The sequence below is a fragment of the Planococcus citri genome, chromosome 2 (assembly GCF_950023065.1).
Source record: "Planococcus citri chromosome 2, ihPlaCitr1.1, whole genome shotgun sequence".
NCBI classification, from domain to species: Eukaryota; Metazoa; Arthropoda; class Insecta; order Hemiptera; family Pseudococcidae; genus Planococcus; species Planococcus citri.
Window position 1 is genome coordinate 55,885,807 of NC_088678.1, and position 23,348 is coordinate 55,909,154.

The 23,348-nt window shown below is 34.8% G+C and overlaps 1 protein-coding gene across 2 annotated transcripts in view; it reads left to right on the plus strand.

Moving 5' to 3' along the window:
* Window positions 1-23,348, plus strand: part of L (Lobe) — a 161,731-nt gene that overhangs the window by 40,727 nt on the left and 97,656 nt on the right. For both annotated transcript variants that reach the window (XM_065351474.1, XM_065351475.1), the window contains exon 4: window positions 1,281-1,427. In XM_065351474.1, coding sequence (XP_065207546.1) covers window positions 1,281-1,427 — 147 coding nt within the window. The remainder of the gene's footprint in view (window positions 1-1,280; window positions 1,428-23,348) is intronic.

Consider the following 23,348-nt stretch of genomic DNA (forward strand, 5'->3'; position numbering starts at 1 on the left):
TATACACGAATGCTTCATTAGTTGCCTATCTCACCAAAGACCATGCGCAGCGATACATTTAAGCAAGGTTTCCCACAAATTCTTTAAAAATTAGATATAAATCAAAATGTGAAACAAGCTGCCTAATTCCTGCTCGAAGGCGTGATTTATACGAATTAGTAAGCCGTATTCTGTATTTCTCGCACATATTTGAAAATTTCGAGCTACTTTAGATGAAAAAATTTCACCACCATTTACGACGCATAATTCGATAATCGGAGAAATTTCAAAATACGCAAGACTTTGGAAATAAAAAAGAAAAATTCGATACAAAGACAAAACGAAGTTATAAAAAAAAAAAAAAAAAAAAAAATAGAAACAAAAGCGCAAAGCCTATATTACAGCAGAGGTATGGAAGTTCTCTCAGAAGAGTAATACGTTAGTATATTTATACTCGTTGTAAGAACTTATATAGAAGGAAGCATAGGCTATGCTCTTCTCTCTCACGGTCCCATATCATATCAAACGATTCTCATAGAGACCATTAAGGTAGAACTGCGCCCTCGAGACAGTTCACTCACTGCTTACTGGTGTATGTGTGTAAACGTGTACGTACGTCGAAATGAGAGAAAAACAGCGCGCGCTCTGATGACAAAAACTAAATTCACGTGTGTTTTTTTTTGTTTCAAAAAAAAAACTAAACTAAAAAAAAAGGAGAAAGGTACACCAATCGTACATTTCTTATACCTCGTAAGCGCCCCGATTCCGACAACGCCAAACGGAGCAATTTTCAAAAAGTGACACCCCGGATAAGTTTTTATGACGTTTTTCGTTATTGTTTGATTTTACGTCCCTTGTTTACTGCTTACCTCTCGTTAAACGAATGTTGTCGGTGAAATCGTTCTCGTTTTTCCCTCGTTTTTCATTACGGTTTATCAAAAAAGTTTTCCCTTAACAAGTTTCGCCGCTCGTTTGGCCACATCGTGTAACTGGTAAACTAACAATTAAACAAGATTTTCACCAGCGTAATTCGTTCATATTTTTTAAAACATCTCGAAAAATTTAAATCTCACTTTTTTCATCCGACGATATCGCATTGTCCCTTTATGGCCGTAAAATGACGATACACTGGGTCAGATTCGGGTGTATTTTTTTTCTTTTTTTTACTCGCTGAAATTACACGAATACAAAAACACATCGCTCGACGAATCGAAAATATACTAAGAAATACGAGATTAAAAACGGTATGAATTTAAAATACATTGTTGTTAATTTCGCACTCGCCTTTTTCTGTTGTTTAGGAGAAGAAAACGATTTGAAAGAAGATAACTGTACAGAAGACAATTTTGAACACTATTCCCGAGAGTATTTGTCCAGAAATTCCGAACTGAAAAATGACGATCAATTCGAACAATATCTACAGGACGATGAAAACAGTCTCGATTCAGGTTTGCTTTTTTTCCTTTCTCTCTTTTTTTTTACCACTTTCTACTCTTCTTTTTTTTATACGTGATTCATTTTTTTTTTACTTTTTACGTTCGTAAATGAAAATGAGGATTTGAGTTGATTTTTTTCTCTTTTCGGTAATGAATTGAAAACATCGACTCTAATTTATAGATAAATTTCGATTTGGAATCGAATTTGATTACCGATAAAATAAATGCCTTTTCGTTTCGACGACGACGACGATTCCGAGCTAATAATGTTTCTATTTGGAATCGACGCTCGACGAGACTTCTTATATAAATTCCCGACATTTTTCAGTCGAACCTTTTTCAATTCTGGCGTCATCTTCATTATGTACCTTACCTTACCTACCTATCGAATTAAGTTGCTACTGGGGTGATTCGACTCGTGTTAATTAATTTGCATAAGTAGTGCCGTAAATATTGTAATACCAATGTTGGTTTTTATCGTGGTGCGAGGAACTGGTTTCTCGATTACCTGCTGATATGTGTTGACAAAGTGGAAAGTGGCTGCGTGTATGCGTTGGGTTATTACTATTAATATTATGCGAAATTTGGACGTGGACGCTTATTTATGGGTCCGTGACAGGTATAAAGAATACGTGTATTCGCCAATTGGTGTTTGTCCAGCAATATTCCTAATCTATTGTGATATTTTAGTCGTTGAAGTAGTCTGTTTATTATAGACTGGTGTCCTTTGAAGTTCCTTATTTTTGTGGGAAGAATTTATTTAGTCCTCTATCTTCTAATTGTGAGATTATTGGTGTCGATGATGAGTTCGCTCCATTAAAAAATAAATTAATAAAAAAATTCGTTTGAAACGAAAAATGAAAAAAAAATATGTTGTTGTAGGTGTATACTTTTTTTTTTTTTGTAGAACACTATTGTGAGAAATTCCCAAATCTCGATTAAGAATTAATTGAATAAAGCTGACTTATCGCATGCCAACTTGCACCCAAAATTAAGTCAGATCCTCCAGATTGGCTCATTTTTTTCACGTTTTCCTACGATGGTCCAGTAAAATAATCACCATCGTTTTTGTCTCAAGTCTCCGGAAGGGAGAGGGAAGCCTGTTGCAAAACTCGTGCAAACTTTGAAAGCTCATCTCAGAGCTGGTGTTGAACTTGGAGCAAATCTGTTTTAGATTTTTTCAAAGAGAATGAATTAAAACAGATTAAAAATCGACAATAATTAAAATTTAAAAACTCGAAGTTGAAATTGCACAAGCTACATGTAAAAATCTGAAAAAATAGAGAGGAGACCTTTTTTACATTTTTTCAACAAATTATTTTTCAAAATTGGATCTCAACACGCTCGAAGAGCTCAGGAAACGTTGATCAAAATTCAAAAAATTCAGTACCTACCAAGTATACCTATTGAACGTAAACAGGCGTATTCGAAAGATCTCTAGTTCAAAATATCGACTTATTTTTTTATTCAGTCGAATTTGGCGTAAAAAAATGTATTTTTAATTTATAGCTTGAAAAAATTTTAAAATGTTGATGATTTTTCCATTACATTTTTTTTTTTTTGGAGTTAACGAACAGTGAGCCTAATTTGTTTTTAACGAAGTACAGCTATAGTAGCTATTCGTGTAAATTTTAAAAATTCCTCTTTCAGCATTTTTCGATTTTTTTCCGAATATTATACTGGTTAAAAAAATACACTTTGAGTTGGCCACCTGAAAACTGGCTCGAATGTGAGTAAACTGACTTGAAAGTGTAAAATTCGGTTTAAGGAGTTGGAATTATTTTCAGAGCTAATTTTCATCATTTTTACTGAACAAATACCTCATTTTTTGAAAACATAAACGTTGGAAAGTGGTCGATTTTGGATAAATTCAAAAAATCAATTTGGGTGGCTGAAATTTTGGTTATATCTAAGGGTTTCAGAATATACCCTTTTCAAAAATCGTAGTCATGTTCAAATCAGAGGTGGTCACCTCGAGGGGTTCCCTTGTCAGTTTCATAATTTAGCGAGATACCTATAAGAATTTTTGAAGTTCTTAAAATTTGAATATATTTCCGAATAATTTTGCAAAAAAAATCAATGAAATTTAATTGGAAAGTTTCTTCCTGCATTTTAATTTTCAGAATATTTTTATGTCTACTGGGTGGATTGTTTTTCAATTTTTTTTTTGAATTTTGATAGAGTTTACAAAAAATTATGGCCAAATTACCTACCTCAATAAGACGCAGGAAAAATTTCCAATTTTTGACCAACGCAACGTTCGAACCTCTTCGTAGGTTAAGTATGATCGCGTTTAAGACATTAAAAAAATGCACGAGTTCTCAAAATATTCGTTCTTTCCTTTAACATAATATGAAAATTTTGTTATCATCAACTAGAGATGGTGAGTGGGCAATGGGCATCAATAGACTACCCAAGCTGAAAAAAATTCAAATTTTTTCATCAACTCGTATGAAAAATTTGAAATTTTTTCTACGCTTTATGGAGGATATTTTGCCATAATTTTTTTCTAGGGTCCATCGAAATTCGAAAAAAGTTGGAAAACTTTAGACTGCCACTTTTTCGAAGAATTTTTGATAATGTCGAAAAAATTTTAAATCTGTGTATTTTATAAAGTTTTTTGGAAGGACGAAGGAGGAGTGCTGGAAAGTGGCCTATGCTCGATGAACTTACAAGGGAAACTCTTGAGGTGTCACACTCCGATTTGAACAGGACCACGATTTTTGGAAAGAGCATAGTCTAAAACCCCCAAAACCAAATTTTCAGCTGCCCAAGTTCATTTTTTGATTTTTGGCGAACGTTTGAAAATTCAAAATTGACTGTTTTTGGCGATTTATGCATTTTTTTAAAAAGTACACGTACTTGATCAATAAAAATGGTCAGAAAAATTCCAAAACTGATATCAATTACCCAAATCCAAATTTCACCATTTCCAGCCATTCTGGAGCCTCCAGCGCGATTTTCAATTTCTCCAGAATTTTGAATTTGCTCCAGAAGGCGTGAATATACAGTTGAAAAATAAAGTTTACTCCCAAAATTGGCTCAAATGTGGATAAACTCGTTGAACAGGTCGAGTATAATACACAACTCGATTTTTAGCTGCTCAACTTCATATTCACGTGATCTGGAGCAAATTCAAAATTTTGGAGAAATTGAAAAATCGCGCTGGAGGCTCCGAAACGGCTGGAAATTGTGAAGTTTGGATTGGGGGGGGGGGGTTAGTGCTCGAATAAATACAGCGATTCGCGCAAATTTTGAGAATTTCCACGCAAACGGAAAACTTGATTTTTTGGATTTTTAAATTTTGAAAACAGCTGGTCAAAAAACCACTCTTGAGATGTCACTCTAAGAATCAGCTCAAATGTGGATAAGCTCGTTAAACAGGTCGAGTGTATTACACAACTCGATTTTTAACTGGCCAGCTTTATATTCACGCCTTCTGGAGCAAATTCAAAGTTCTGGAGAAATTGAAAATCGCGCTGGAGGCCCCAGAATGGCTGGAAATGGTGAAATTGGGATTTGGGAAGTAATTTATGGAAAAAATACGGCGATTCGCGCGAATTTCAAAAAATTCCACGCAAACGGGAAACTTTTGATTTTTTGAATTTTCTAATTTTGAAAAAAGCTGGTCAAAAAACCACTTTTGAGGTGTCACACTCAAAATCGGCTCAAATGTCAATAAACTCGTTAAACAAGTCGAGTGTAATACACAACTCGATTTTTAGCTGCCCAACTCCATATTCATGCCTTCTGGGTCAAATTCAAAATTCTGGAGAAATTGAAAATCGCGCTGGAAGCTCCAGAATGGCTGGAAATGGTGAAATTTGGATTCGGGTAATTGATATCAATTTTTGGGATTTATTTTGACCATTTTTACTGATCAAGTACGTACTTTTTAAAAAATGCATAAATCGCCAAAAACAGTCAATTTTGAATTTTCAAACGTTCGCCAAAAATCAAAAAATGAACTTGGGCAGCTGAAAATGTGGTTTTGGGGGGTTTTAGACTATGCTCTTTTCAAAAATCGTGGTCTCGTTCAAATCGGAGTGTGACACCTCAAGAGGTTCCCTTGTTAGTAATTCCTAAGTACATATTGTATACCTACGTATTAAAAATTGAAAGCTTCTAAAAAATAATAAGTAGGTAGGTACCTATTTTTCAAAACTTTCTGTTGCAGTTTGAAAATTTTCAATGTTTTTTGCTTCGATCTCATGGTAGGTACCTATATGAAAATTTTTGACAATTTTAAAAGTAAATCTTTCAACGTTTCAATGTTTTTTCGTTCATCTTTGGCGATATTTCTCACAATATTAAGTACATATTTTCGACTATAGATATACCCTTCAATCTTATATTAAACATACTCCATATTAAGTGTTCGTAGGATGTACATTGTACAGCTTTGCAATGTATCTTTGTATCGTACTTAATTACATGTAGGTTTAAATCCCAACATGGCCCTATACGCGAATTCACATCTCACACTGGCAAACTTTGAAGCCGGACAACTTTTACGAGTACATGGGTTTAGGTGCAGCAAAAATTTAGTTAGTACACGATTAAATCAGAAAATAAAACCGCATTAGAAACAATTAGCATAAAATTCGGTTCCGATGGGGATTTTAAATCATGCAAACATGGCCACAAATGAAAGAACCGATAAAACAGTTTTCAACTTTATCCTTCGGTGTAAAATTTTTAAACCGTGTCGGCGCGTCCGCGTCCGCGTCAACTTCGCTCGCAGCTCGAATAAAGCTCGATCCAACCAAGTCTGATTGCGACAAGTCTAACTCGTCGCCGTAAAATTTTTCGCCTTTTGCAGCATCTGCGATATGTCTTGACGAAGTGAAAATTTTAAGCGTAAGTAAAGCACGACCAGCGTCAATAATTGAACGTGAACTACGCCAAGAGTAAATGTAAAAGTGGTGCATTCTTGTCTAGTTTCAGTAATCAGATAATAATGACGACGGTGAATTTTCTTTATTCAACGGGGAAAACGGTAAAAGGGTGACAAGGTAAGAATCTACAGTTGCCATTACTCGCGCCGTATTTTCTCGATCGTTTGGCAGCACTATACCTGTGAAGCGTGGTTCGTCTTTTGAATTAATAAACGGCATTTATTTTCCGCTTATCAGCATAAAGATCTTTCGTTTTCTATCCGTCTTTGTCTGCGTGTACCAAAAACAGACTTGTTTTATCAATAATTCAACGCGATGTTCGTTCACGTAAACGAGATTCGTTTCGAATGAAACTTCAACTTTAAAAATTTCATCTTTCGGTTAAACGCGAAATGAAGCATCGAATGGAAACCGTTTTTGAAAATTTAACTGCTACGTCAAAGAATTTCGAAAGGAATTAAAACCGAGCGAAATACGCTCGGGGATTTCATGACGTGGCGCGGTGGTTACGACGATGGGGGATTTCGTTTGAGTTTTCATAAATTTTACAACGTATGAGCGATTGTTTTTCATTTCTTTAATTAACTTTGATTTTACGAGCTGTTTAGAGTTCTCCAGAACGGAACAAATCCCCTTCCCATAAAAAAATCTCGAGTTTGTCTCGTCATATTGGGAGTTTATTTTAATAAGTCAATCTTGAAATTTATTTCAAAATTGGCACTTTTCGTTGAGACAATTTTTTCGTGAATTTGAACTTTAATATTTTCTGTTTTATAATAAAAAAATTTTTTTGAGTTTTTTCGAGACACGTGCTAGAAGGATTACCCACCACCTCGCCCTCTCGCCCAATCCCAAATACAATACACCTATGGATGCACTTTTCACTCCGCATATAGTAAACAAACACCATAAGTACCTCGAGTATAGTATTTTACACATTGATAGGATCAAGTATTTCTCGAAAAAGTACTCTACCTAATCATGTTATCCAATTTTGCGAGATTTATTTGAAACACGCTGCCTATAAACTTACACAACTATTCGTCTGCTACAAACATATTTCGCCCATTGCCTCTACATTTAAATAGCGGTCGAGTGTACATGTACTTGTTGAAAATTCAATTATCCAAGCACCTCTGCTGGCATTGCCAAGCGACGATTTCGTAGGAGCAGTAGATAAACTTACACATCAATTGAATACTCGCATTTAGTAATAAGATTGACAATTACCGCCTTCGTATAGAAATAATACGAGTATATCTAACATTCATTCCAACATCTATTATTGTCATACAACTCAAGAAGCCAACTAATAAGCAAACTGAGACAGAGAGGCGATGGCGAATTAAAATACCATTCGATGAAATTCGACGCAGGTAATGGCGAAAATAACTTCCTTAAAAAGCGAGAATAAAGCAGAAGAAAAAAAAAGCTTAAAATTCAATTCTCGCAACATGATGTACATTTAAATGTAAATGAAACTTTCGAACGCGTTTTCGTGAAACACTATTTGCACATTTGTGGTTTTATCGTGGGAGTAACAATATATAATACCATATACGAGTACTATATACTGCTGCGGCAAGTCATGGAGCAAATATTTCACTGTTGTGAATGAAAAAAATGCGCTTAGCCAAAATGAACCGTTTAATATTTAGGTACCTCTACTCGGTGATACGAGTTTATTAGTGGGACATTTACGCTATGCCGAGAATTCCCGGCATTTAAACACTATTTTAGTAATGTAGGCGTGATTTTACCCAAACAAAAAAGCTATACCTATTCCTTTTCAAAGTGAATAGATATATTTATATCAAAACGAGATACCTGAATGTAAATTCTCTACCATTATGCAATAAATTTTCAAACTTGCGAAACTGATCCGAAATATTTACGAAATCGATTATAGAGAGAACATCCTTATGTCTCGTTCTTATTACGCTGGTTTATTGTTAACGTGAATTTGTGACTTTACAGCGTGAAAAGTTGCGTAGGAGGGGGGGGGGCATTTTTTGACTAAATTAAGTAATGGGTAATATTTTTCCATTTTTGCATAATACACTTTTATAGTCCTTTATTTTCTCAAAAAGTCTTAAAAAACGAAGATTATAACAAGGGAACTTCTCAATCACTCAGTTTCTGATTTTCTTGCTCTTTTTTTAGTCAAAGCATTAAGACCCATGGAGTAAGTATCAAAAAATTTCAGCTGCCTAAGTGCTTATATAAAAAATTAAAGGTTCTATGACATTTTGAATTTTTCAAAACTGTCCTCAAAAATTGCACAATGACTATGTTGTGACCTAGTCCAGAAAAAGGCGGTATCTGGAAACCTCTAAGGAGTCATTACATATATGATAGCAAAATGTGCAAAAATGACTGATGTTTAACTCCCTCCCCCCTCCCTTCAAAGTTTCCTTTCAGGTTTTTAACTCCAATAAGTGGTCTTTGTTCTTGTCAGAGATACATTTTTTCACGATTTTTTTTTTTTGGTTTCCATTCCACCTTTTAAATCCACTAATTTCTATGAAAGGAAATCCTTGAAAATTGTAGCTTCCTTAATGAAAATTACTCGTAAAAATAGTACGGAGAGATTCCTAAGTAATAAAGTTTGGGAAAAAATGAAAAGTGTAATTCGAAATTTTTAATTGAAAATTCTCAATTCCTGTAACACCAGAATTCTTTTGAAAAACCACCTTTTCAATTGGAACGACCTCTCTTAGTCGTCAAATGATGTTGCTTCCCTGAGTTTCTCTTGAGGTACATAGCGAAAATGCTGAAAAACTAAAAAGAACAGAATAGAACAAAAGTCATTTATAGTGATGATTTTTTTATTTTCCATATTTATGCTTTGTAAATTCTTTCAATCAGAAGGACGTTCAAAAATACGCCAACCACCAACATTTTAAACTCGTTTCATTTTTCGATGTTTGACAAATTTTAAAAAAATCAAATAACACTATTTTTTATGAAAACATATCAAAATTTGATAAAATTGAGATTTTGTTTGCATAATGTCTCATTGTTAATCTCTTGAATAAATTTTTGGAGCCTTTTCCAACACATTTTTGGATTGACCAGTTTTGGAAAAAATTGTGAAAAATTAATAAGACTATTTTTTATGAAAAAATATCAAAATTTGATAAAATTGAGCACATTTTTGAATTGATCAGTTTTGGAAATATTGTGAAAAATTACCGAAATGAAATTTAGCATCTTTTTCGCACCACAGGAAAGTATAAAAATCTGCCAATTTGACCAAATTTCGAGTTTTCAATGAAAAATCAGGCAATTTTGAATTTTTTTCGAAATCAAAAAATAAGAAATGAAATTCATTGATTCTAGAAAACGGCTGAACCGATTTCGATGAAACTTGAAACTTTACTAGGCTTCCATGATTCCTACGAGGAAACATAATCTCCATCGGTCCAAAAGTTCGCAGCTTTAGAATTATTAACAAGTGGAACTGTTTTCAAACAAATTGTTTACGTATAAATTGATTCAATTCTGAATGAACTGTTCGTGAGAGTACCTATCAATTCATTTAAGGGAATCATTCATGAACGAATTGATTAATTTTTTGAAAGAACCATTCACCAACGAATTTATCAATTCTTCAATATATGAATCAATTCGTTCGCGAATGATTCACCAAAAATTATCCAATTCGTTCGCGAATGATTCACCAAAAATTATCCAATTCGTTCGCGAGTGGTTCACCTAGAGATTGAATAATTGAATCGATTCGTTCGTGAACAAGTTACTTATACAAATCAATTCGTTCGCGAATGATTCATTAAAAAATTCAATTCGTTCGCGAATGATTCACCAAACATCGCTCAATTCGTTCGCGAATGACTTACTAAAAAATTCAATTCGTTCGCGAATGATTTACTAAAAAATTCAATTCGTTCACGAACGATTCACCAAAAATTATTCAATTCGTTCGCGAGTGGTTCACCTAGAAATTAAGTAATTGAATCGATTCTTTCGTGAACGAGTCACTTATACGAATCAATTCGTTCGCGAATGATTCACCAAAAATGATTCACCAAACATTGTTCAATTCGTTCGCGAATGATTCACTAAAAAATTCAATTCGTTCTCGAACGATTCACAAAAAATTATTCAATTTGTTCGCGAATGATTTACCAAAAATTATTCAATTCGTTCGCGAGTGGTTCACCTAGAAATTAAGTACATAATTGAATTGATTCGTTCGTATACGAGTCACTTATACGAATCAATTCGTTCGCGAATGATTCACCAATTATTAATCAATTCGTTCGCGAGTGATTCACCTAGAAATTAATCAATTTGTCCAATCGCCAACCGGTTGTGAATGATTCGATTCGATGCTCTTCGCTTGAAAACCGATCAATTCCTATACAATAGTTTCACAAAAACCGAATCAATCGTAAGTTACGAGTATTTGATCCGTTTGCGTTTGCGAATGATTCACCAAGAAATCAATCAATTTATTTAATCACCAATCGTTCGTAAAAGATTCGATTCGATTGTAAACAGATCAATTGCTATACAAATGTTTTAAAAAAAGTGACTCAATTTGTTCGGAAAAGATTTTGTATTTGAAGAAAAGTCGGTCTTCTCACGCTTAATTTTCGACTCCCTGTTTTTTTTTTATCCTAAAATCATGCACTGTTTTCTACTCGGAGTGGGGGGAGGGTTTTAAGCACAGAAGTTCGCCCAGAGTGGAAGATACCCGAATCTGGCCCTGCTGAAATCCAAGTAGAAACGTAGGTAGGTACCTACATTAAAAAAAAAACGAATACTAACACGCGCAAACGGGCAATCAAAATCAAGGGAAAAGTTTTTGACAAGTGTGCGCAAATGAGCCATTGATTTTCGGTCAATTTTTTTAAAAACGCGCGCAAACGTCTTTTTACCTTTTTATGAGTATACCTATAATAGGTACTTGAAGAAATTACTTACACCTTGAAATACTTTCAACTAAGTAGGTATCTGTAAGTACCTATTTAAGTATTTATTCAATCAAAAAATATCCTGGATTTAAAAATCATCTAATTTTGAAAATCAAAAAAAAATCCTATTCTCTGATCGTGTAGTTAGGTAGGTACTTACAAAAAATCGAAATTTTCATCTGATTAGTGTTCTACTAGCGTACCTAAGTATGCGTTGAAACGTTAAGAACCGCTATACCTATGCAGGTAGGTATTACATGTTACCTCGTATTCTCATGATATCGAGTCGTGTAAATTCTTATAATATTTTTTTCCCTATCATTATTAATTAATAAATGGAAGGTTTTTTTTTTCAAATTACTTTCCAAGGTGAAACAATGCTGGACATCGTTCATCTTTTCCATACCTATGTGTACTTCATTCCATGTGTACCGGAGTAAAATTCTTCTAATTAGACGTCGCCGATGTGACCGTAATACATATTTAAATTTTGCCTATAACAGAATAAAGTTCATCTTCGAGCTGATTAAGTTTGTGGCAAAATTATGAAGGATAATAGAATATGCAACTCGTATCCTCGCGACTCGCGTATTATGTACTATACGAATGGAAGGAACCCCCCTCCCCCCAGCACGAAGCCATCGTCAAATACATTATACAAAATACATATCTGCACTTATATATAGGGCGCTATACGCGTTGGTTTTAATTTGTGACGTATATAAAAAAATATCATTATATGAGAAGAAAGTGATAACAGTTTATACAGAGACGAAAATCGTCGATACGGCGAAGAAAAGTAAGTGAAAATTGTCAGTGAAGGAGCGACTTTCGCGAATGTAACACTTTAAAATTACACCCCTGCTTTTTGTCGCTCGTAAGAAAATGTAGCCGTGGGCCGGGGGCTGTGTTCGCATTGTCGGGACGCAATTTTGCGGCGCCAAGACGCCAGTTTCGCTTATTATTGTAGAGGTATGACTCAATTGTTTGCGACTCAAAACGACTCACGAAGGGGCTATTACAACCGTTGGAATATTCCCGAAGTGGCACCACTGTTGTTCGTATTCTCCTATCATTTAAATGTTTTTCTTCGCTCTTAATGGTAACACTGTTAAGGAAAATGGTTTACGTTATTGTTACGTCAATAGGTAATAATAGAACACTTAATTTGCAAAAATACAACAACTTTTTTCCCTCGTGTTGCTGATGCTGCCCTTTCTTCTTCGGGGTTTAAGGAACTAAGAAAAGGAAGGGTTCTTCATACGTGCAGATTGCTTATGCGTGCATATATTTGTGCTGGCGAAGGCGAAGGCGAAGGCGAAGGCGAATTTGGGTCAGCCTAGCTCTGTATTTTGGAAAATTATTTTTTCTACGTTTAAGAATTATGTGCGAAAAAATGTCGGTCGTGAAAAATTATCGAGCATTTTTTTTCGTTTTGTTTTTATGTTTCGTATGCAATTTCATTTTTGCAGCCTTTCGGCGCCGTCAAGTCGTACTTCACGTTTAGAAAATTGGTTCGAGGATACGACAAATACTTCTCGTCGGTTCAACGAATAGGATTTATCTACGATTTAATTCGAGTTAATGGATTTTTAATGATTTATCTGCGTCAGGAAAATATTTCAAACGGAATATCTAAGCTTAGGATATGGCGATCTTTCCAAAATACACCTTTAAAAATAGTATAATTATCGTCACAGGGTCGCAAATAATATGAAAAATGAAAAAAAATTCAATTTTTTTTTTATTTTGCGAAAAATTAAAAGAAGTCATTACCACGTGTCGTTTATTTACGTAAACAAACCAATTTTAATTTGAATATTTTCCAGTTGATAATTTATACGTACAGAATCCTCAACTAAGATATGGCTATGAAATATGACTTTACTATAGCGTAAAAAGAGAACCAAACAGGAAAAAAAAATACACCACGTTGACGTCGTTAGCACCCTAAAATTTCACCGTTTCTTGTACTTTTATAACGAGATTTCTCGCACATTCGTCATTTAAAGTCAATTTATTCTGCTCCATCAAGTTTTGAAAAACATGCCCAAGTGCCAACAATGAAAGATTAGCTATTACTGAAACCCGGAATGATACTTGAAATTCATTGTTCACGCCGTTGGGAGTGTCATATTCTTTGTTCCGTTTATGTTGGTCTGCTCTTTTTTCCTTCTAACCCCTTAATGAGCGGGTTAAACGTTAACAGGTAAACGGTAGATTGTATTTATCTAGGCTCCGAAATCGTTTCCATTCCTCGATTCCCGTTATTTTTTCACCTGACATTTGTGTACCTTTTTCTTGTAACAGGACAGATTATCAAGGTGCATGGTGAATGTGAAGAGAAAGCGGATACGATTCGCCAAGTGTGACAATGAGAGAGAAAGAGAGAGGTTTAGCTTGCCAGAAAAATGTGTGTAGGTCGAACTGTTGGCAGGAGGAGAGCGGTTTGCTAGAAGTAATTAATCCGAGTGTGATTCAACGTTTTCCTGGTAGGCTAAATGCAGGATAGGGGTTTTTTCCAGCTCAAATCCCTTTTGGTTTCTACGTCGTAGGAGGTTTTTTTCTGCATGTAAGGTTTGTGGTTGATGGGTGAAGTGGTGGTTATTATTTTAGTATCAATTGTCATTGCAGGTTTTTTTCTTTTTTGCTTTCGAATGTTGTATCATTGTGAGTGATAATTTGTCAAAATCAAAATTAGCTTTGCTATTTTACGATTGTGTATTTTTAGATGCTCATTTTTCACCTATATTTATATCCACACTATACTGTTTTTTATCGGAGTATCATAGCTCATGAGATAGCTTCTCACATCCATGTGGTGTACCAGATCAGCAACACGACTATTAATTTACGGAAGCTGCACCCCCGCCCTTCCAAAAATTGAGTTTCTAAAAATATTATTGTTTTCATTTAAGTAGCTGCATCGAAAACTGTTTTTTGAACTCCATAATTTCGAGTTGAAGTCGATCGTTGGTGAAAAACATGAAAAAGGAAGTGCCTTGTTGATTATCGTTAATTTGAAAGTGCTAAGTTCATATCTACATTTCATTTTGATTCGACTCTTCCAAACTCCTTCCAGCAGTGCCCCAGATTTAGCCAAATCACCAAAAAAATTGAAATGAAATGTGGTATATTTTTTTTAATTTTTGAGGATGCAGAGTTCAAATATTCGCTCAATTTTTAAATTCAACTCTTCAATAATACCTGGCCGATTTAAAAAACAAAAAGTTAAAAGTTGATAAAATGTGGTGTTAGGTACTTAAATGTCAATTTTCTAAACATAAATTTTCGAAAGCTTTGCCCTCCATTTGTTCGAGTCTGTTTGCTTGTATTTTATTTAAAAATTGAAATTTTAAATTACCCATAGGCAATGCTTCTAAAATTGTGGAGTCAAAAAAAAATCTATCGTTCAAATTTTGAAAAATGTTTAAACCAAACAAAATACATTTTTCACCCGAAAAAACATTGTTTTATTACTTTTCGAAACAAGATTTTCCCCTCGTTTCGCTAAGGCTTGTGTTTGTTTGCATTTCATTTTCATAATTGAAATTTTTAAAAACTCAACACTCAAATTTTGAAATTTTGGAGCCAAAAAAATGAACAATTTTTTTAAAAACACATTGCTTTTTATCTCTTATTGAAATACAATTTTTCGTATATACCTACATATTTGAAACTTCCATAAATTCAAAAGGGAAAATGAAAATTTTTTAATAAGCTTTAATTGAGTAAGTACCTATCATGTTTCATGTATATCAATTGATAAAATTGTAATTTCATCATCCTATTTCATTTTAGAAACTCGTCATTTTATTCGGAAAAATTGGTATTTTTTTCTCATACTTACCGATCGAAAAATTTTCAGTTACCCCCCCCCCCCTCCTGAAAACCTTCTAGTTTTGTTCCTGTGAGTTTGACTTATTTTTGCGAAATTGAATAAACATGCAAAACAAAAATTAATTGCACAACTACCATTCAAATACTTATCCAAACCTCAGAAAAAACAGGATGAGGAAGATTCTGAGGAGCATGGGGGGGGGGGGGGTAAAATTTTATGAGTCTCATTCGGTGCATCCGCCAGGGGCCCCCAAATTACCCAGTCCGTGCCTGTGTTGTAGTGAGCCATTTTCGTGATTTTTCGTGCTATTTTTCAAAATTGAGGAGGAGCAAAGGGTACCTCCTGAGGGATTATATTGTCCAAAAAACGAGTAGAATCCGAACTCATCAGCACCCTCAAAAATCTAACAATCGATGCGTGAGATATCATTTTGAAATTTCTATCTATTATACATACGAGTACATATTTGGGTTTTAGGGAGACGGAGGCGGTCGGAAGAGTCGGATTGAGAGAAAAAATAAACATTTATGTAATAAACTCAGCCTCCGTGTGAAAAATTGATAATAATCAATATTCCACTGCACTTTAACAAGTTTTTAAAAAAATATACTTGTCCTCACTTGATGTTGAAATCCTATTTTGAAAAATAGACTGCAACAAATAAGGTAAAAAAGTGTCGTCCCCGTAATTTTTCAAAATCTTTACATGATAGCTTTCACCTTTTGCATTCGCTGTGGAAAGTTCAGTTTTTGCAATCAAAATTCAACAGAAGATCAGCCCACTTTCATCCTGTGAAAAATGTTTTTTTTTTGTACTGAACCATCGAAGGGAACCTGTTGAAAAATTGCGAAAATCGCAGGACTCCGACTACATTTTTTGTTCGAGTTGAAAGAGAAAACCATAAGTAAGTAAGTAAGTACCTTTGTTTTTCAACTTTTCTGAAAAATTTACGTTTTGGCAATACAGTAGGTAAGCTCTTTTTCCTCGTCATGGTCCCCAGCTCGCACATGAATCTTTTCTCCCCCTTTCACACTAAATGAGTCCGAGTGGAATAAAGTGGATTTTCAGTTCATGGAATGCCATAGACTTATTAATAAATTTTGTCTCATTTAAGGTCAATGAAAGAAGTTTACAATTTTAATGTCCTCGTAATGATTATGTTTTCGAAGGAATAAGTGTACTTGGGTCGTCGAAAGGGTGGGGCAAAGGGAACAGTTTTTCCCGGAAAGAAGAGCTTGTTGAAATAAAAACCTGTTTTTTTTTTTTTTTTACTTCTCAAAACACAAATTTTCGAAAGCTTCTGGCTTCACTTGAGCCCGTTCTCTTTTCTTTTTCAAAATTAACATATTAAAAAAAATTCTTTCAAATTATAAAATTTTAAAAGCCCAAAAATAAACTCCTTGCATTAAAAAAACATCGTTTGTAGTTCGCTCAAAATAAAAATGAATCGGTGAGAACAGAAAGGGACCAAGTCACAATTTCGGAAAACTTTTTTTTCATGGATATGTGGGTTTTGAAATACGGCGGATCGACTGGTGATGTCAGATTTCCGCAAAACTGCCGGGAAACTGGTATTTGGGCGCAGAAAAAGGGCGGATATGCATTGATGACCTTTTTTGTTAAATTTTTTGAATTCCTTGTAAAATAACAAACATTTTCGAGAAGACCATTTTTTTAAATTCAGGTTCATCTCTGTACTGAAAAAAGACGAAAAAATTAACAACTTGGGCAAAAAGTTTTACACCTCAAGGGGTTTTTGGTCAATTTAAACGAGATAGCAGTCCAAGTGATGTACTCAGATGTAGAATCAAGCCCCATTCGTGCCCGAGCAATTTCAAGAGAAATTTTGGTGATTGAGTGCAGAAAGGGTCTAAGTCCCATTTGTTTAGGCAGCAACAGCGCCGGCGCCCGTGAATATTTTTTTTTCGAAACTGCGCTAAAAATTGTGTCTTGGGGTTCACTTTACAAAAGTTTTAGTCGTCCTCTTTTTTTTTTCAAAAGCAACTTTCTAAAAAAACATCGTTATACCTCTCGAAGTTAAATTTTCAAAAACTTTCGCCCTTGTTTCCCTTGGGTCAATTTCTTTCTTGTTTTAAGATGGAGAAATTCACATTTTTTTAGACCTCCAAAAATCCAAAACGGAAGATGAAAAGTTTATTCTTTCAAATTCTAAAATTTTGAAAGCTCAATAACAAACTCCTTGCATTAAAAAACATCGTTTTTAGTTCTCTCAAAATAGGTACATACAAATTTACAAAAGTTTTAGCCATCCTCTTTTTTTTTCAAAATCAACTTCCTAAAAAACGTTGTGTTTACACCTCTCGAAATGGAATTTTCAAAAACTTTCGCCCTTGCTTCGCTTGGATTAATTTATATCTTGTTTTAAGATAAAAAATTCACATTTAGGCCCCCAAAAATGCAAAACACAAGATAAAAATTTTTATAAGTCATATGAATATGATATCATTCGGCAAAATTGCTATTTTTCCCTAGTATCAGTCGGAAAATTTTTCAGTCGAATCCCCTCCCCCTCTCAAAAAACCTCTATATATTTTTGTTCCTAGAAATGGCCCAAATTCTATTTGCCCCCAGTCCGTATTGGCTCTCGACTGTACTTTCAAAAAAACAAAAAAAAATTGTTCAATTTTTCAACTCAAATAAGCAAACCCCCGATCAAAAAATGATTACGTAAAGTTTGGTTCTCAGCATATCCGAAGAAAACGCAACAAAAAGAAAAGAAATTAAACGTCTTTCCGAATACTCAAATTGTTCCCTTTTCTTACGTCGACTTATTCGGTGGCAAAAATTGTGTCAAAATCTAACCCTCGATCGTTTTTAGAGTAATAAATAAAAAATCAAGACGTCGAGCAGCTGCGCCCTATACCTACATTTATTAATAACTTGGCGTTTTATGAATGCGAATTGGACGAATTGTGCGAGGGTAACCTTTATGACACATTTCGCCCAACGTTCACCCACACTTCGGCCTTCCTCAGCTCCGTCTCTTTCGTTATTTTGTCGTATTACCTACGTGTAGGTATCTATCCTCTGCAGCAGGGTGGTTTTTGATCTTTAGCACATCGTAGAACGTTGGTTTTGATTTGCTTTTTTCACGTTGCCGCGTTGGTTGGCGATGTTATGATTATTATTTTTTATGTAAAAAAGACGTTGTTCGTTTAGCGCATAACTACTTGCAAAAAGTAAACACAAATTTAAAAATAAAGCTCAGATAATACGATAGTATAGTGTTATAGGAGAAAGCTATCTAGTCATTTTATGTATGGAAAAAGTTTGTACAACAAAACTATGAGTATGAGGTTTTCTTGCTGCGATCTAAGTATGGTTATACGAAACGTAGAGATATTGTATAGTCTGCGTATACTCGTAGCATAAAAACTGCACAGAACAACGTTGAACTTTTAATTCGTGTAGCGAGGAGGGGGCTGGAGGTGGCGTTTTTAGCAGGTCGATTACGGCGTTGAGGGGGTACGAAGAACTATACGTAATACGTATATATACGAAGAGCATAGCGTCAGCGGAGACTATACTACGTAGTCGTATACGTAGCTCGTATGCGACTTATATCGAACGTTGGCCGAGAGACCCTAGGATGGGCGAAGGGGATCGGGAGCTCGAAGTGGAGCAGACGAATAGAAATAACGTTTTTCGACGTGCAGAGTGAGCCTCACCCCGTCCTTAAGGCAAAAACGGATTTCGCTTCTGGTTTTCCCATGGGGACTAATAAAAAGGCTATGAAATGGGTCCCTCAGGTCTCGTAATAGCAGCGCTCTTAATAGCGTACGCAGACTTTAGGGCGCGCTTGTTGTACGAAAATTAACCGAGGGACACCTTTTTAAAGCACCGGGTATAAACCGGCTTTCGTTGTAATTACGGAGTTTTTGTTTTTAGTGTGCCACCAGGTTTTAAAAGCTAACGGCTCCGCTCCGGAGAGGACTATAGCGTTGTACTGTCGTTTAAGGATACAAATTTGCTGGGCGGATATCTAAAGAACTTTTAAGCCCCGAAGGGACAATATAATCGTTGTAACGGCTGGACAAAATGATGATCCCTTCATAAACTAACCCCTTAAACTGCGCGCACTCGCCTCCCTTCGCCTCTATACCTGCGTCTGTGTGTGTCGCTATGTGCCGAGTAGGTCTTACGTATATATAGATATACCCACCGTAGTGAACGAACAGGCGAGCGGAAAACCGTGTATATATACCTTTTGCTTGAAAAGTTCAACCGAAAAACAATAAGCTTCCGTTATATGGGGCAATTTCGGACCGATTATAAACTTGGCTAAAATTAAATTACCGCCCTTCCTTAACATTAAGCTTCCGAGTACTTTTTATAATTTCGTAAACGGCGTCTGCGGAATTTCGTACCGTTGTTTATGTTACCAAACAACATTGCGAAGTTGGGTTTTCCCCATCTTTTCCAATCTTTTCGAACGTATAGTCTTTTAACTATAAATTAAGCTGTTCCATAGATATTGTACTTCAGTAAATGAATGAACGTTCATCCGTACCTATCTTTAAATTGTACCCAAGATGCATGAAGATCCCTTAATCAAAATTTTATAAAGTTGCGAAGATCAAGTTTGAATATGTGTTCAATTTTTTGTAGTCCATTGTTTTCAAAAAAAAAAATATACTTACTGGAAATGAACATTTTCTTAAAATTTATGAAAGAGCCGAATCAGCAATTTTGAAAAGTTCTCACTCTCTTCCAAACAGAAAATAGGTGGAGACTGAATCATATACTTTATATTTTTTATCGACGAAAAACAAAAGCTACAGTTCAAGCTGTCTCATGAATTTCTTCCTCATTTCCTCCTGTCACAACTTTTTTCATTTTAAAAAATATTACTCATAAGGAAAAAAGTTCATTTAAATTGTATTGAACCAAAAATAGGTACTAAATCTTGATCACTTTGCCAACTGTTCAAGGCCATGGAGAAAGGGCCTACTACATAGAGCAATCAGCCTCAGGACCCGAAAAAAATTCAAAATGTAACAAAAAATACCAACTTTTATGTTCTTAAGAAAAAAATCGATTTTTTGAATCATTTTCTGTAAGTTTATTTTTCATGGATGGACCAAGGAGGGCTCAAATTACACTTAATCTGGGTCAGTTTCAGTTTTTGCTACCCTAATATGACACACTTTTCAGCTCATCTTTCTCCAAATTGTCTTTTACTCTTATCTTCAAAAAAAAATTGTAGGTAGCTAGGTGTAGGTACCTCACAATAATGAGGTTTCTCAAAATTTTAAAAATATTGGGTTTTTGAGACGAAAATATTTTCAAACCTAAAAAAAAAAATCAGTCCTCCAAAGAGTTAAAAAAAATTTTCAACCCCTAAAAAATCATCAAAACTGATTTTTTTTTTTTTAAATAAAAATAACAAAATATTTTTATTTTTGAGGTACCTGTGGAGGAAGGGAAAAATTGTTGTATGAGAGAAAATCCCCCCCCGCTCCCTCAGCAAGAAATGGCAATGTTCTCATCAAAAATTCGTATTCATCACCAACTTGACTGAAAATTTTAACATTTCTTATGCTAAGGGGAAAATTTTTAACGTGATATAATCTTTGGACCTAAAAGTTTAGCAGGTAAATTTTTTTGTCAAAATGTTGATCTCAAGCTATAATACCTACATATGTATGTATTCTTAACATTTTTCTAGAGAAAAGGTGCTCCGTACAACTCCTCAATATGAATATTTCAAGAGAGGTTTTCTCACATTTTGCATTTTTGGAGAATTTTCGGTTTTATGCACTCGTAATTTTGAAGCTGTAACCAATCAGAAGTTGCGGAAAAAAATCCAAAGTATTGGAAAAGATGATGTTTGTACCAATATGGTTTTGAAGAATCTGATGCCAGCTTTGAAACCAACCTCGAAATTTGGGGATCAAAATTTCAAAATGTACAATTTAGCTATCGAATTGTAGGTTTTCAATGGTGCTGACTGCTGATTCCAATTCTAAAATTTATTTGACCACCAAACTCAAAATTGAGCCACCTCTTAGAGCCTCAGTTGGTGACATTGGAGCCCAAAATTTTAAATAATGTAATATGGATATCGAATCGTAGGTTTTCAAAAGCACCCAAACCAATTATGAAACCATATTTGATCTCAAAACTAAAATAGAGTCTTAATTCCATAAAGAAAGACTTACAAGGGAATCTCTTGAGGTGTCCGCCTCCGATTTGAACGGGACTGCGATTTTTGGAAAGAGCATGTTCTAAAACCCCAAAATCCAAATTTTCAGCTGCCCAAGTTCATTTTTCGATTTTTGGCGAATTTTTGAAAATCCAAAATTGACTAAGTATTTTGGTGATTTATGTTTTTTTTTTAAAAAAAAGTACGTACTTGATCAGTAAAAATGTTCAAAATGAGTCATAAAATTGATATTAACCCCCCCCCCAATCCAAATTTCGCCATTTCCAGCCATTCTGGAGCCTCTAGCGCGATTTTTCAATTTCTCCAGAATTTTCAATTTGCTCCAGAAGGCGTGAATATGAAGTTGGGCAGCTAAAAATCGAGTTGTGTGTTATACTCGGCCTGTTTAACGAATTTATCCACATTTGAGCCGATTCTGAAGCGGACACCTCAAGAGTGTTTTTTTTACCAGCTTTTTCGTAATAAAAATATCCAAAAATTAAAGGGAGGCCCAAAAAGAAAGGCTGGAAATGGTGAAATTCGCTTTCGTGTGGTTAATTAATGACGAAATACAACGATTCGCACAAATTTCAAAAATTTTCTCACAAATGAGGGATTTTTGGTTTTTGGATATTTTTATTTTGAAAAAAAGCTGGTCAAAAAACCACTCTTGAGGTGTCCGCTTCAGAATCGGCTCAAATGTGGATAAATTCGTTAAACAGGCCGAGTATAACACACAACTCGATTTTTAGCTGCCCAACTTCATATTCACGCCTTCTGGAGCAAATTGAAAATTCTGGAGAAATTGAAAAATCGCGCTGGAGGCTCCAGAATGGCTGGAAATGGCGAAATTTGGATTGGGGGGGGTTAATATCAATTTTATGACTCATTTTGAACATTTTTACTGATCAAGTACGTACTTTTTTTTTTAAAAAAAAAACATAAATCACCAAAATAGTCAATTTTGGATTTTCAAAAATTCGCCAAAAATCGTAAAATGAACTTGAGCAGCTGAAAATTTGGATTTTGGGGTTTTAGAACATGCTCTTTCCAAAAATCGCAGTCCCGTTCAAATCGGAGGCGGACACCTCAAGAGATTCCCTTGTTAGGTCCATTGATTTTGAAATTTTTGCATTTTTGGAGGTTTGCATTCTCCTGTAAAATTTCACTTTTTAAGATGTAACCTTGAAGGTGCGATATGTACCTAGTTCGTTGGAAAGTAAGATACTACCTACATTAATTTCAAGTATAGAAAAAAAAGTAAATCCCCCATCGATTGACATAATTTTCGAGCTGATCTGGAGTATCCAGTAACAGCTGACTCTTCACTGGGGTCTCCAAAACGGCTCGAAACCGCTACCAACCGATTAAAAAAGTAGAAAATATGGTACTCACAAGCTAATTTTCCGCACTACATCAATTTTATCAAATTCTGATTTTTTTTTAAAATGAAAGATGATAATTCAAGTTGGAATTTTCAAAAATTCGTCAAAAATCCAAAAATGAAATTCTGTGCTTAAAATTTGGACTCATGGTATGTATTTGACGCCCTTTCGAATTCTCTTCATTCGGAAGTAAACGATTATCACTACAAATAACCTTTCCCTCACCCTATCCAATTTATTCCAACATTTAGAAAACGATGCCTCATGCCTACGCCAAGTTCACCCTATACGCAGTTGTTGCAATTTATTTAACTAGACCGGACACCTTATTCTATCCTACAGAGAACGAATAATGATCGTAATTTGTGCCGCTAGGTACTCACATCGAGTGAATTTCAAGTATCACCGAGACGACATTTTTGCCTTATTGCTCCCAAGAAATGGCATGACTTGACAATTTGGGGAAAATACAGAAAAAAAAAAGGATTCGGATGTACGGTCCGTGATTATATTTCTTTCAAATGAGCACCCAACCGTACACCATTCTGCTCCATATATTTTTTCCGATATCAAATACATACGTACGAATTTTGAATATCCTGCTCACATTCGTACCAAGTTTAGATACGAGTATATGCTCGCACACGACTATACGAGTACTTATACGAGATGTTTTTGCTCTGAATATTCATCATTTTCTTGA